General features: G+C 36.9%; 1 protein-coding gene across 3 annotated transcripts in view; it reads right to left on the reverse strand.

The window, feature by feature from the left end:
- Positions 1 to 16728, reverse strand: part of BABAM2 (BRISC and BRCA1 A complex member 2) — a 172982-nt gene that overhangs the window by 123132 nt on the left and 33122 nt on the right. For all 3 annotated transcript variants that reach the window (XM_051614076.1, XM_051614075.1, XM_051614077.1), the window contains exon 4: positions 15362 to 15456. In XM_051614076.1, coding sequence (XP_051470036.1) covers positions 15362 to 15456 — 95 coding nt within the window. The remainder of the gene's footprint in view (positions 1 to 15361; positions 15457 to 16728) is intronic.

Below are 16728 nucleotides of genomic sequence, written 5' to 3' on the forward strand. Positions count from 1 at the left end.
AAAGAAATACAATTTAGAAATACAATCCTTTTTCTGTCTTACAAATATTTTTTAGACCACTGTCATGACTTTCAGCAACATGATGTATGATTTTTTAATTACTATGGCTGACAGTGCTGCCTTAGCTGTCGACATATCACTCATTCCTGTGATTAGGATGAAAAACATACATTTTGGACACACATAAAGAAAATGGGGGAAATAAGAGTTTTGGAAGGTAGTGCTCTCATTCTTCGGAAACACAGATGTTTTTCTTGCTTTGATGAAAAAAGAAAAACTTAACATCTTAGAGTGTGGATGGAGTGCTTAGCAGAACGCTCAACTTTAAAGTACAGACTTGAAATAGACCCAGTGCTTATATAATTTACAGAGTCACCCAAAATGAGGTTCCAGCTTAAGAAACACAACAGGATATAACTGCAGATTACAATTTGCTTTTGTTTACATAGAAGAATTCTGTTCAATGATAAGTTACAGGATTGAACTGTACTCCTATTCTGCTCACGATGATTCTGGTAGAAAGGGCTGCCCAGCATGGCTAAGATACTATCTTTGAACTTCTGCCTTCAGGAGCTACCACAACATCACAGATCCCACATGGTTTGAAGTACAAGTATTTGTTCTTTTTCTTCCTAGAGAGTAAATACACCTTATTAAATAGGAGTATTATCATTGCCATATCTTAAAAGGTAAACTATGTTCCAAAGCAGCTGGTGAACGTGAGATACTAATGCTGTTCATGTAAGTTCCTCAAATGCATACAACAGAGTGACTGAAAGCCTTGTTCTACCTTGTCTGCCATCTACAGTTGCCAATATTTTATTTCCAATTTGAACTCATTTAACCTTATCCAATTCTACAAAATACTAGAGAAAATCTGTCAGGTAGACAGCATCTTCTAGGAAATACATTGTGTATCATGCAGTCTGGAACCAGACTGTGTACAACCTTAAATTTCCTGTTCCCAAGCTGCTGCTCAAATAAAGCATTTCCAGAAAGACAGAGGATGTAATAAGCCAGTATGTATTGATATCAGCCAGACAAGTGGGAATAACCTTTCCTCCTAATTACATTGGTGTAACACAATAGAAATGTTCTATCAAAGGAAATGACGAACAATATTTTAATAACTGACCTAAATGCAACTGAACCTTTTGGTTTTTAAATAACGTTACACTACAGAACAAAAAAAGAGCAAGAGGAAATCCATTGTCATTTATCCAACACGGAGCTAGAATATTGCTTTCTTCAAAGAATTCAAGAACACTTCACCAAACCAGTGTTTATGCTGTACTGCCTTAAAGCTACAGGAATTAAAATGAAATATTTGACTACAGGATCCTTATTAAATACCTTTCAATTGTCAACTAATAATTCAAACAAAGCATAAACTGTTTATAAAAAAAAAATAACCTTGAGAAAAATTAAACTACCCACTCAGTACATATGTCAATTACAACAGATTCTCACTGATGAAAGAGTAAATATATAAGGGTTACACAGATTTTCTGTAACACAAGTTCGGATTTAAGTAAAAATTAATTTTTAACTTTAAAATTATATTATTGTAGTGCTTGTTATTTGGTAATTGGCTATTACATTTCTAGTAATCTGGTTAACTTTCCAGTAGTGCTGTTCTTTTTAGAAGATCTCGATGTATAAATGTTAACACAAACACTTCCGAAACAATGACATACTTATGTACATACTTTTTTTTCAATATCATTGAGCTGCTTATTGGCCTTAAGCACTACATTAATTCATCTTAAAATACTGTAAAACCATTTTATTGTGATCCAATTTCAAGTCAAAATACATTCTATATTGTTCTCTCAGTACCTTCTTCCTTCTATTTTTAAAATTAAAGTAAGCAATTACATGTAACATACATTGCTAAAACCTAACTAAAGCAGAATTCAATGTTTATCAAGTTGATCCTTTGTAGAATGCCTAATCGCTACAATTTCAGCATTATAATGATTCTTCTGAGAACATGCACTTGTTTCTCACTTAATTCAATGAGAGCAGTTTCCCTGCAACAGGAAATCGAACCCCTTCTTTAGAGAGAAAGTATCTTCTCAATAAAATTGTATTAAGCAATACACTGTTGCATACACTGTTAGACTCTGTAAGTTGTTTTAATATGCAAAATCTTTAACTAAAGGTTTTGGAGCAAAAAGAAGGAGTGCACTTCATTTTCTGATTGTTTGCCTGAAGGCTGTATTCCAACATGAGCTTTTTAAGGAACAGTATTTTTAAATATTTAAAACATTAGAAGAACACAGCGAGCTCCTGGTGTTTCAGTGTTCCACAGCTTCAAGTTTTGCCACAGAACTCAGATCTTGCATAAGAATTATGCTCTGAATGCAACTTCAAACTATGAGTTTTAGTTGTTATGTCTTCAGAAAAAACCTGGAAATACAAAAATACACATAACCTCATTTTCTACAGCCAGACCTGTTGAAGCCTGGCAGGTATGAAAAACCCAATTAAAGAAATAACCAGCAAATATGCATACAGAAAAAGACTTGTGCTTTCTGTGGCTCCTACCAAAACTTCCTTCCGCTCTATCCAGCACGATCTTCAATTTCTTCCCTGACAAAATTTATACATTAATATCATTTTACCAATATCAAATGCATGCCTAAAAGATAGATTTTAATCTGAAAGTATGATAAAATTACAATAAAAATGAGTTTTATATTAAAATAACGAGCACACTGACTGGGGTACTGACAGATGAAGTTACATATTTCACTCAACAAATCTTTCCTAATATAAAATGAGATTTTTGCAGACTTCCCAGAGAGTTAATGAAATTTTACAGAACATTCCATAATGCATTTAAAATAAAGAATTCCAGACTTGGATTAAATTCCTTGTCTTGTTTGCCAACAGATATCTCTAAGTGAACTCTGCAGTGCAAACTTTTGAAGTTACTCAACAGTTAGCCAGCTAGACTGAAAGTGTACAGGAACATACAAGTATGAACCAACTCATATTGTGCATCTGCAACCAGTTCTGCATTCATGCTCATCTTATACGAAGGCTTACATGTACCTCTCAGATTGGTTATGACCATTTTTAATGCTATCAGTCTTTCCACATGTCATGAAAGAAATGGTCTCTTCTCACAACTAACTGGTGATAAAACAAGAGGAAATGGCCTCAAGCTGCACCAGGGGAGGTTTAGACTAGACATAAGGAAGAACTTTTTCGCTGAAAGGGTTATCAGACATTGGAACAGGCTGCCCAGGGAGGTGGTTGAGTCACCATCCCTGGATATGTTTAAAAGTCATGTAGATGTGGCACTTGGGGATGTGGCTCAGTGCTGGGCTTGATAGAGTGGGGTTAATGGCTGGACTCGATGATCTTGAAGGTATTTTCCAACCTAAGTGATTCTACGAACTTACCTGTCATTTCTAAGCACACAGATGTTAAACAATTCTCTTCTATCTAGACACTGTTTGCATGTCTCTCCATAATCTTCACTAAAACTAGGAGCAACTCGACACTTCAGATCTTAATTTCAGCCTTTTCATTGGCTTTTGGGTTGGCCATACCACAATTTGTGTAACTTTCCTAAAAAGTTGAATTATTACCTTATCTTAAGCAGTTTAATTTAATAGTAGGTTTACTAGATTCAGAAGACAAGTATGTATTTTCCCGTGAACATAATAGCCTGATATTGTCATCTGTAACAACTGGCTAAGCCCCATTTTTCCAATTAGGGAATTAATTCAAAATGGTCATCAGAAAAAATAATGGAACAAGAACTTCCATATGATAAAAGAGCAGAATGCAGGAGCATTGTTGCCCACACAGTTAGTTGTAGCTACTGTCATACAGAAGATGGTCAATAAGTATTTACCTATCTATGAGTAAGCAATTTAACATAAGGAAGTTGAATATTCTTTTGTGGCAGAAGCTTCCTTGGCAATTGGTAACTTCTTTCATTATTGGACTATGGTTCAGGAAAAGGTCTTCGAGAAAATAGTTATTTAGACCTTAGAGTAATTAAGCATTTGCATGTACATCTACTAACTTCACCCTCTATCTCACACTGTGTGGCAATATAAACATAATACTCAATTATCACACTGAAACTAGTAGACCACAATCAGCAGTAGATCTGTTCTGAAGATCCAATAGATTCAATTAAAAAAAACTCACCAAGGAGCATAATTTTCATTAAGTGTAACACCATGGATTTTGTTAGGGTGCAAAGTCAATCTTTGAATTCCCTGGCTCTTAATCCTTGCTCCTGACAGGACCTGCTTGCACAGTAAGAGAGCAGTTTGATAGGGAAAGGTTTTTGGACCATCAGACGTAACCAAAATGTTGAGAAAACGAATTCACTTAAAGTGTGTATGAAGAGGCAGAGTAAAGATATTATAAGGCCACCCACAGAGTGCAATTTACGCCATTTCAACAGTAACTCATTTAAATGAATAGCAATGACACCAAATGGATGCAGTCAGACAGAATCAGTTTTAATGAGAAGTTTTTAGAGGCAAGGCAAGTGAAACCCCCCCCAAAGTAGCTTCTCAGCCCTTCTAGCAAAGACATGCAGAACTTAGCTTTCCAAAGTAGCCATGCTATTCAACTTTTGGCAAAGAAACCACATTAAAGTTTTGTTCTGGAACATTTTGTGCTTTGCAGTCTTTCCTTTACCCTTCCAAAACACTAATCAAGAACCAATGCTAACAACTCAGTATCCGTGATTACCTATTCCCCCTTTTTTCAGAACATAATGCACCTAATGTTCCATAAGCAGCTAATTCATAGTCTCCTTCAAAGATTGTTTCCTTCCTAACTCCAAGCAATGTCTATAACAAACTGTAGTTCTACACTATCAGAAAGAAAATACAGTAACAATTTCTAATAGATCTGAAGTTGTTTTTCTTTGAAATGTGTTTAAATATCCAGGTTGCCAGAATATCTTCCAGGAATGTGATTTTAAAGAAGACAGATTGTAACTGTTTTTCCTGGCTATACTACAGGAAACAACAGCAAGATCTTATTTTAAGTTAGTGTACTTTTTTATTTCTAAGCAAGACATTAACTTTCACAAGAAAATGTCAGTAAACAAAACCTCCCAAGCCCATAGCAGTGGCAATGCATTTCTATAACATGTTTCATCCAGAATTATCATAAGGAATAATGTTAAGTACAGATTTGCATTTTGTTTGTATCTCTGCACACCACACACACAAAACTTGGATTCTACAGAGGCTTAAAATCAGCACCAATTTAAGCTTTTACCTGAAATGAGAAAGATCACACTGTGATGTCAGCACTTATGCTCCATATAGAAACAGGGGATATGGGTCCAGTGGCTACAGTATTACTCTAGAAACGGGGATACCTGGTTTCAGTTCCTGCTTTGCTATAGTCTTCACAGGCCACCATGGGGAAATTGCTAACAGAAAAAGGCACAGGATAATTATCTGCCATATGCTCACATCTTTCTATCAACAGATATTTTTCACAGTATTTGCAGGGCTGGAGTGTTGTAACAACTTCAAAGACTTCAGTTTCTTAGCAGCCAGCACTTAAAACATCCTACAGGCTGCAGTTTCAAATCAATCACTGTAAACCTACGTGCCATCTACTTGTCATCTTATTTTCACAGGTTCTTCATATCCCCCTCCCCCAAAGCACCACTGGAACAACTTTCTGGAGCTATCTGCTTGAAATGATCATTTCTGGGAACAAGCAAACATCAGAACTGAACATTTCATGAAAACAGCTCAACGAAGGAGCACTTTTGCCAAATACAACCCAAGAACTTCCAGACGTGTGCTCTACTAGCTATTGTGAACTACAGATAAAATGTTTGCATAAAGCAAAGCTTGGGATAGTCAGTATTTATTTTATTTTTTTATTTTTAGCAAAAGGCTGTGAAAACTGGATGCAGGAAGCACAATAGCTTATAAACACTTGATTGAAATCTCAAATACCTAAAGGCCTTGAATTAGCACAAAAATACAGAGCAGGAAAACAACATACTAAGAAGTCAATACTGCTTTCGGAAAAGCACCTTGTATTTTGTATACAATTATTTTTCCTCTTTTCTTCCACTGACCACAGAACATGATTCCTGATTAACAATCCCATACCCAAGGTGACTCTAAACTTCAGCAAATCTGACACAGAGAACACTCTGAGGTGTTCAATTAGAATAAATGCACCACTGCCTCTCAAGTACCATTCATCAGAAAAAGGAGCAAACTCGATTTCCAAAGGTTACTGCAAATTACTCCTATGCCCCATTGTAGGAGCAGTTAAGAGACAGCTGATCTTTTTATGTTAAGGGTGCTCTGGAGATACAGAAACTGTGAGGCTGAGCCTGGAAGAGCATTTTTAAGTTGTGCACCCTTCCAGAAGAAGCCTGTTTCTCCCACAGAGCTCTCTTACAAGATAATCAGACCCTTAAAAGCTGAAACTGCCTACTATCAAAAACAGAGAGAGTACAATACTATCTAATTAATCTCCTAAAATTCTGGCATGCAGAAGTATTTCTTGTGCTACTTTACTAAGAGATTAGAGTAAAGCTTGTTTCTCTCCAGACCTCCCAGCACACCTCTCCCAAAACCAGATGGCATCTTTACCTGTTCTGAGAAGAAATTTCTTTATTCCCTCAGCACATATAAATCCTTGGATAGGGAATCCAATACACTCATCAGTAGTTAATCCGTGTGAGCACACAGCATTTTTTTTTCCCTTGGGAGTCTGTTACCAGAGGCATACATATTGAACTAGACATGGCAAGTGAAAGGAGCAAAGCGTGAAGATGAGATTAATTTCGACACAAGACACACGCATCTTTTACCTAACAACTTACTCACTGTGCACTAAGGGCATCATGAACGGGTTCCAGCTCCTCAGACTCTCAGTGGACCAGAGAACATAACACTGTCTCAATGCTAATGCTTTACCTCAAGAGTTTCTTTTTAAATAGCAAGTCTTTCAATCTTATCAGTTCTTGGGGTTTTTCCTTTCCTGTCAAAACATGTAATTTTAGCTACAGCAAAGAGGCAGAACCTTCACAGCTAATGCTTTGGACAGTGTCCACTTGAGCATTTATTGTTGGGTGATACGCAGAACTGTTTACTTCTAACCTTTTTTTACCCAAATATATCCATCCTGATTTTCACATTTGTCCTACAAAAGAGTTTACCAGGCCTTGAAAATACTATCCGTAAAGAAAATATTTACAAAATACCACTGTGCAAACCTTAAGACATAAGAAATAGAAATTATTTCTCTACTGTATCAGAGAAATGAATGCAAATTAGTTATCTCTTTTAAAAAAAGCAGTATAAGAAAGGACCCTTAAACCACGTAAAAGCTGCATCTATAGAAAAATGTATACAGCAAAATTAACATAAAACTTTGAACACTGCTATTTCAACAGAAGATTCAAGATTTTGCCTAAATTTGAACTACCTTTCTGTAGTTCTCTTCAAAAAAGTGCAGATATGCCTAAGGATCTGAGACAGAAGATAGCAAGGAAACAGACAAAAGCACGTGAAGAATGAGTAAACCAAAGAGATGTTTGAAACAAATACAGACAGAAACTTAGACCAGAAAAAAAGTAAAGAAACTGTATCCTGAGCCCTCCTCCATTTGGGGAAAGGAACATATCTTTTGAAAATTCCCCTGAGTGAAAAGACATTTCTTAGCCTCAACAATATTTTCTGAAGGACAGAATCTGCAGGGTCCCAAAGTTAAAGTAACTCCATTGGAGAAAAGCACAGTTATAACAGACTTCACAGTCTAGAATTGAATTAAATATGAAACCAGATCATCAGACAGAATACCTGTGTCTAACCGACCTGCTGTAATGTGTTAATTTAAAACTTGTTCTGCTTGTATATTCATGAGCAATGACCAACTTTCTCCATGGAAAAATGAATTATCTTGGCTTAACAAATTGAATTCAGAGGGTGTACCACATTGAACTCAAGTGTATTCTCAATCAGAAAGACTCGGCTAGATCAGATATTTTCTCCCTTTTTTTTTTTTCTTTAAAAAAAAAAAATCAATAATGAAAACTTGTGTTTCTAGAAAGCTGTTGCTTTAAAGCCAAACCATTTCTTACTGTTCTAGAGTTCTTGTAAGGAAGTGAAGCACATTGTGCCAATACAATTACATGCCAGGGCTAGATTCCTTTAATTTTCTGAGTTAAAATGCCAGTTTCTCTAATAATAATTTTTGTCCAAATTTTAATAAAACTTTGCTTAAGTAAAGTATGGTTATATTGTACTGAATGGAAGCAAAAAATAGTCATAACTACATTATCAGTTTTGTATCAAACTGTAGATATTTTTTCAATTTCTGGATTCACTAGGTGAAAAGTCTAGCCAAAATGTTGTGATTATCTAAAGCAGAACTTCTGACCTCAGCATATCCTCTCCTGCTTACACTCTGAGATAGAAAGCCAAGTTTTGTAAACAGTGCTAGGAAATGCTGAAATTTTAGGAAAAGAAAGTGAGGGAAAGATATATAATGATTTTACATTAATACAAAATGGTTAAATAACGCAACGTAGCTAACACCCTCTCAGCCTCAAAAATACAAACAATTCTGTAGAAAGAGGACAAATAAAAGGGAAAGGCTAGAAGAAAATTTCAGAAAACTAAAACAAGGAGAAAAAGGAATCTTTTCATAATGCCAAAAGGCCTTGAAGGAAGAGAAAATGGAAAGATGATAGGAAAAAATTGCTTTATATCATCTCTCTTGAATTCTTTCCATTGAACTGTTTGCATATCCTTCATCTTTACCACACAGCTACAATCCTACCACTCATTCTCAGCACTGTATAACTTCTCAGAAGGACCTCCTGAATCCTGGCCCCACACAGGCTGTAGAGAAGCCAGCTAGGTTACCGCAGGAGAGCATTCTCGGCCAAAATCTTGTTCTGGGGAATTATCACTTTAAGTCCAGTACAGGCACAGTAAAAATAAAAGCCAAAAAACCTGTGCCTGGTTTATGACATCCCTTGCTAGCTGGGTCAAGGAAACAAATGAGGATTCCCTAGGGGAAGTGTGTGGAGCTCAGACACCAAAACGAGACTAAAATACATTCAAAATTAAGATTCTTCCAGGTCTGGTCTCAAGAGGAATGTTGCATTGTCTTAGCTTTATCATTTGAAAACAGCCAAAAACGTGTATCATATATGCCAACAACACCAGCCAAAAGGTCTTTCTGCTGGCAATGTTCCGGAATTGAATTACTCCTCTGATGTGATTCTGTCACCATTGTGTATCCATAGCAGACAAACCTTAGCAACCCCTCTGTGACCATATGCATGTGAAGAAGCTAACCTTATATATAGGTTATCATATATATGTGTATGTAAATGCACACATACATACTACCCCCATATATACAAATAAGTAGGATCAATATAAAAGGGCAGGAATAAACAGTTTTCAGAATTCACATTTGGTTTAGAAAGTTAAACAGTAAAGAGAACTAGATTATAAATAATCAAAACACATCTTGACAAAGTCAAGACACAACTGAAAAGCTCAACACAAGAAATGTTAATGTAAATAAGTTCAAAATAATAATAATTTAAAAAAAACATGAAATGCAGGATCCAATCTTGCATTCTGTTTCACCTAAATTCCCCAAGTTCAACTGAAACCAAAGTAATTTAAGGCTTTCAGTAGGGGAGTTGTAGGTTAGGGGTTCAAGAATGAAATAATTTCTTTCCATCCCAAATAGAGCAAGCAGAAAAATAAATGCTAAAATATTTCAAACTTACTGACACGTTTCCCTGACAAAGAGAACCCACCACCACAACTTTGAAGTTTAAAGTCCTACTCTGAAAACGATCATGCTCGTGGCCATTTCGTAGAGGCTTTCATACGGGAACACTCGATGCCTCCATCTTTGCCAACAATATAACAGCCAGACTTTTAAGAACAAAATAGTTCAAATGGCATTAGTTAATGTAAGGGGTGTTTGGACTTTTTTGTAGCTACTGTGATCACAGAGACAACAGATGCTGTTGATATACTATCAGGTGCATGAAACAGATGTTTAAGAAGCATTACAGAACAGGGAAATATTTAAAGGATCTCTTCACTACTCACTAAAAACTATCTCAGCAAGTTGACAGTAATAATGGTTAAGATTTTGAACACAGACACAGAAAACAATGCAGCCTTCATGACTGCCATCATATAGCCAAATGATAAATATGGATTCTAATAACTACAAGAACTTAAAATAAACATTGTTCTACAGAAAATACAGAGCATCACACCAAATACACTTCAGTAGCACAATTAGATGCATCAGCTCCACTGTGACTGAAATCTGTACTCAGTATTAACAATTACACAAGGGGAAACAATCTTCCCAGTGCTACATACTATCATGAGAACTTCTGTGTCCCATTCTCTGAAGTCCTGTGATCCCAATGCCCTTGTCCCATGTGAATGCAGCACTAAGTATTCCCATACGTACTAACCCACTAGGACACATTCAACACTTACTGGGTTTTGGAAAATGCTAATGTCCTGTTGTCTCCATCCCCACTACAGCTAAGAGAACCTTTCTGATTGCAGTGGGTAAGCAGAATAATTCTGGGGAGACTCGCTGGGGACCTGAAGTTGGATGCTTAAAAGCCCAATTCCTTAAATTGACACGTTAGCTTGCACATACTGTTATTGTTTCCACTTTGCTGAACAGAACATACTTCAAAATCACTGGAAAAATAGGGTTTTCATTTTGCATAAGCACTTCAGTTATTAACTGGCTCATATTAACAATCAACAAGGCTAACATAACAAACAATTCTTGTTACTCAAACTGGCGTCATTGTAATGAGCTCCAAATTAATCTAATCCGCACACAATCACCAATCTTGCTTTATGCCAACTGAATTTTTAATCAGAATGGAGTGAATCATAGGTTGTTTTAAAAATACATTTCTAATACTTGTCATCCAAAATGAATAAACACTAGAGCATGGAAGAACTTTTCTATTTACATTCTGATAAGCTTCTTTTATTTATGCATACTATACATAAAAGTATCAAACACATACAATAGGTGAGAACATTTTTAATGAGAATAAAAAATGTTTCTTTCTAATAATGCTTTGAGCATGAATAGCATCACCAACCTAAAGAATTTAGCTCTCTGACTGTAATTAAAACTGTATGACAAACTAAAATAAAAGGACTAGTTGCTCTGCTGTGTTGCTCCTCAATTTTCACATTATTCTAGAAGATCAGAATACATGAGATTTTGCAACCAGGAGAGTAACTACTTCTGGTAAGGCATGCAACGAAGCATTCAGGAATTCTCCGGAGGGGGGGGAAAGATAGTATGAAGTCTTCACCTACAGCATCTACTCCTTAAAATGCACCATTTCTGGCATCTTGTTTGAGCTGTCTGGCTAACAGCTGCTTAAGTGAACACCTGTTACTACGCTTAAATGAAAACCTAACTCGAAGGTCTGCCCACAGCCACGGAAACTGAAGGAGTGACGGAAGTGATCTGCAGCACAGCCATTCAGATATCTTCAGGGAGGTCTACTGAGAGCCTCTATTAAAGCCACATGAGCTTGAGGAATCTGGAGTACCTGGTTCTCCTTTCAAGCCACGAATAATGCCTGACTCAAGCCATGTAACAGCATGTGATGACTTCTGCTTGGAAAACAAGAAACGCAGGCAGATGAGAGCAGCGCAGGAAGGCTCCATGTCAGAATTCCCACAGATCCAGCAGCATGTATTACTTACTTAGAGACTGTGCTCCTCGTTTAATACAATCTACATGCTTTTGTGCATGGTAGATTCTTGTTTTGATTGCCAGGAACTGTTGCATCAAAAGTATTTGAAGATTGCTCAAGATTAAAAGCATTAAATTACACTCAATGTGCTAATCAATTATTACTTACAGGCAGTAGAAAGGTATGTTAACAAATTAAAAAGTATCTAGATGTTGATATAATTAACTTAAAATTATCTTTGTTAAACAGCTATGAGATCTGTGAAAAAAAAAGCAGTTATTCAAATACTTAGCATAATAATCACAGAATCAGAATCATAGCATGGTTTGGGTTGGAAGGGACCTTAAAGATCATCTAGTTCCAACCAACCCCCCTTCATGGGCAGGGACACCTCCCACTAGATCAGGTAGCTCAGAGCCCCATCCAACCTTGTCTGAACACTTCCAGGGATGGGCCTTCCACAGCTTCCCTGGGCAACGCGTGCCAGAGTCTCACCAACCTCACACTAAAGAATTTCCTCCTAATGTCTAATCTAAATCTCACTTCTTCCAGTTTTGATCTACTACCTCTCGCCTTCTCACTACAAGCCCTTGAAAAAAGTTTCTCCCCAGCCTTCCTGTAGGCCACCTTCAGATACTGGAAGGTTGATATGAGGTCCCCTCAGAGCCTCTGCAAGTCATGTTCCAATATTAAAAGGTGAATGCAAAAGCAAAGACACTCCATATAGACCACAGCTGCAAGGTGCAATTAATATGCTCTGATAACATCAGGAAGGACTGCAGGAGAATGACCAAGGACCTTATCAAAAACAGGTACATTTACATAGTGAACACTATAGAAAGACATAATGACCCCAGGAAAGCTGTTGGCTTGCAAATTTCTTTTTTGGTTTGCTTTAAATAATTTTAAAATAGGCTGGTTAATATCTCACTGTGCATCAAGGAGCAAATGGCTCTTCAAGTGACTTTCCAATGAAGAAGATGGGAAGTTTGTTCTGTGCTTAGGCAGAAGAAAAGCAACATTCCCAAAAGTATCATTAATGAACAATTTAAGAAAGAAAGAAAGAAAACTAAGAATGTTTTGATCCTTGCAGGTTTCCCTGTGAATCACTAGTGCTACTGACTTCCTTCCACATGAGAAATATAGCACCATATCGGTCCTGGTTTGAGCCAGGATGAAGCCAATTTTCCTTCTACTGATTTTTTTTTCCTTCAGTGAGCTTTCTTTTAACTAGCAACAGTGTGTTCTTCTAAAGCTGATAAGACAGTGGAATGTTTTTCTAACTGCTGGGTCTTCAAGGTCGCATCTTTACTCTGCCGGCTCAGACACTACAGGGAGATCTGACTCTCCCCCGCAGGAGGCTGAATTAGACAGACAGCAAAATTGGCCAGAGATATTCCATTCCATATATCTACGTAAGCCCAGAGGAAGGTCAGAGATCACAGAAGACAACTTCCTTCCTTTTTTTTTTTCTTCCCTTCTCTCCCACCCATGGCCGGCATCCAGGGAGGACTCTGTCCATCCAGCACCATCGACCCCCAGGCTCGAGCTCTCCTGACCCTCATCACTTTGTGCTTTCTCCAGCAGCAGCTCTGGAATTTCTCAGAACAGTTCCAGCTGAGGGGAGTGCTGTGGGAGTTGCTGGGGGTGGGGGGAGGCGAGAGGCTCTTGCACATACCTGAACATATCTGTATATAATTATATATATTTTCTTTTATCACTAGTGTTTAATTAAAGGTGTGTAGTTTAGTTTTCAATCCAGCCAAGTCTCTCTCTTTTTCTCTCTCTCCTTCCCTACCTGGGTGGGAGGGGGAGGGGATCGAGAGCATTGTTGTCGGACCTGAGTCAAACAGTGACACATATCACACTCTATCTGAACAGCATTTCTACAATATGCCCCAAATTATTTTTGTTTAATATCTCATTTGCTGTTTGTTATTTATTTCAGCTTGCCAGCACATTAAAAAGATTCCTCTTCTTTTAACATCAGCTGCAGAAAGCGGTTGCTAGCGTGAATACTTCTCAGGAGGTTGTAAGATCGTAAAACAACAGAAACAGAAGAAGGTGAAAACAGGAGAACTGGTAAATAAAAGATTGTGAAAACAATTCTAGAACTGTCATATGACGTAAAACATTTTCTATAAATAAGCCTAACATAACAGCTACTCAGCAGCACCGTAACTCCTTCCCAAAGCAGCTTGTGAGCTTAACAGCCAAGTGACTGAGGAAAGAAAAGGAATAGCACATTTACATTTTAAGAATTCTGTAAAGTAGGCTAAAAATCATTATTAAAACTAAATATTTCAAGATTTTACATTTTCTCAATAAAAACTAGTAAGAGGTGAATAAAGATAAAACCAAAAACCAACACATCATGTCACATGGCAAGGATAGGTTCAACTTTCTGGATACTACCTCATGTTCTTCCACAATGACGCCTATACCCCAGCATTAAACAGTAAAGCATGACAGTCTCTGACTTACTTTTGGGAGCTCCTATACCTGATGCAATCACCCAACTGCACTGCAGACATGCTTTCAAAGCACAAAAGAAGATGCAGCTGAGGACTATGCAAAGAGGCTCTCCCTGACAAGGCTCTACACCAAGGGAAGTTCAATTAAAAGACACTTCTTGCATGTTTGGCCAGTGGCTCCCATATACCCATACAAAATGAAATATATTTAAAGTGCCAATTGCTTTTTTGGTCAACTTTCTAATAAAAGCTAAAAATTCTGAGGAAATTCTGCACCATAACCACAGGCACCGGACACTTATTGGAAAAAAGAAATGCCCAAACCCTATTGCCAAACAATACTGACAACCCAGAAACAAGGCTGCAGGTTTGCAAAGGCAGCAGAACAGACTCCTAAGGCAGGGGAAGAGTAAACAAGAAAAATTCTGGGTTTCAAAATACCCTAATATGACTTTGGCAACTATGACTAACTTCTGAAAAGGAGAAATTTTTTAAAGGCATAAACACTGATAGTTTCTTAAACAAGGCTTTAGTACTCCAGGCCGATTCTGAATAGTGAACAAAACGCTTGGTTTCAGGTTGTGGTGTTTCTTCTTCCATAATAAGACTGTTCAAAAATATTTTCTCATTAAGTTGTTTATTGACCCTCCCACCTTTTAAAAGGGCACTTCTTTATGCTAACACTACCACACATGAGCAGGTATCTTTGACACAGTGGTTTCAACAATACACAAACCTGGTTTTATCTTTCCTCATGGGAAAACAAAAATCGACATCACTACACGATATTATGATACTTGTTCTGGAACAAAGTGCTTTTTCAAGACACAATTGCGTAATCCTTTTTGCTAAAACAGAATTTTTAAGATAGTCAGATATTAAAAAGACATCTTTTTATAGCTACTCTGAATAGAGTCATCTTGTCTCAATTAAAATATTTTTTTTTAAAACACTGTATTTATGGATTCAACTTTGAATCAAGATTAAGTGTTGATACTCACATAACCGTGAGATAAAAGGTTGGATTTTTTCTTAATTCTGCATTGTTAGCAAAGTCCAATTGCCAAAGCTATTCTAAAAAAGCCACATCTCTTTTCATGATATAAGGTTCTCAAAACCATGAAGTACTTACATGTAAGGCAGAAGGATCTGGCAAAAATTCAGCATCCTCTCCAAAGATAAAATCTGGTGGCAGGTCAGGATAGTGAGCATTGAAAATTATATCCCCTGAAAAGTAATAAATGAAAGGACAGTTTGCACTTTTATGTATGTGCTTATAACTAAATAACTAACTACACACATTTTAATATAAAATTGGATAGCTACATTAAATACATTTAACCTATATAGCAAGATAAGCATCAGATGTTTTGGGGGATGAAGTAAGATTCCTCAGGCACAGCTTCTTCCTCCTCTGCAAGCAATGAAACTTGAAATAAATTATTGCTTCATATCTCAAATGGCAATTCAAACACTACTGAGGGTTGTCTCAAAACACCAAGTTAGAAAAGTGATCTTGTTTTCTTAAAAAACCCATATTTAGATTGCTGTGTTTTACATATTAAGTCAAATGTAAACTAAGATCAGGATTTTCGACATTCTGGAGCTTTTAAAACTTAGTAGCACTTACTCCCTCTTATCCTCCCCACCCACAACTCTTAGATGGAACAATACACAGTTCAACAGGAACCATTGCAATTATCCAAATTCTGTCCAAGAGAATGCAATATTACACACTTAAATTGAGAGACAAAATTAAACCAAAAATATAAACTTCATCACAGCTTGGCATTAAATTCTCATCTTGCCCATGTCACAAAATATACAATTAATCACTGATGTGACAGTTCAAAGAAATTTGGATTGTACTCTTTCACTAGTAAACTTACTTCAGAGTTCACACAGATCAAGAGGCAGTCATCTACATGTAAGCTTTTAAAAAAACATGCACAATACAAGAAAAAATGTTTCTAGCATTAATTCTCTACCTCACAATCCCTTTTTCCTCTTTACGAAGATAAAAAAATACTAACTCCAAGCTTTTGAATAGAGAAGATTTGTGAGGTAGCGGGCATTAGGAGAAAGAAAGATGTGTCACCACTTGTTTAAGATCTACACAGCAAAGTAAAATCAGTCTGGTAAGCCTTAAAAACAACGCTGTTCAGAGAAAGTTAAATGACTTCTTATTTTTTCCAAAATTATGAATGCAGAACTGGGGAAAAACATGAACAAATGCTGAACAAACCTTACAAAGCCACACTGCTGCCTCAGTGTTGTCATCAATTAAAGACATTCAATGTGACTGTCTTAATTGCTAATATTCTGAAAACTCATCTTGGCTCTAGCTGGAAGCAAGGATGCTGTAAAGATTAATTTGCCAAGGATGAGGGCTCCTGACCAAGAAGCCAACAGCCTGTATGGGGTAGGTGTGCTCTACAGTATTGATCCAAATCATAAACTCACTGATCATGCAACTCAGTTAAGCACAGTGGAGGTTTC

This window comes from Apus apus, chromosome 3 (assembly GCF_020740795.1).
Source record: "Apus apus isolate bApuApu2 chromosome 3, bApuApu2.pri.cur, whole genome shotgun sequence".
Lineage (NCBI taxonomy): Eukaryota > Metazoa > Chordata > Aves > Apodiformes > Apodidae > Apus > Apus apus.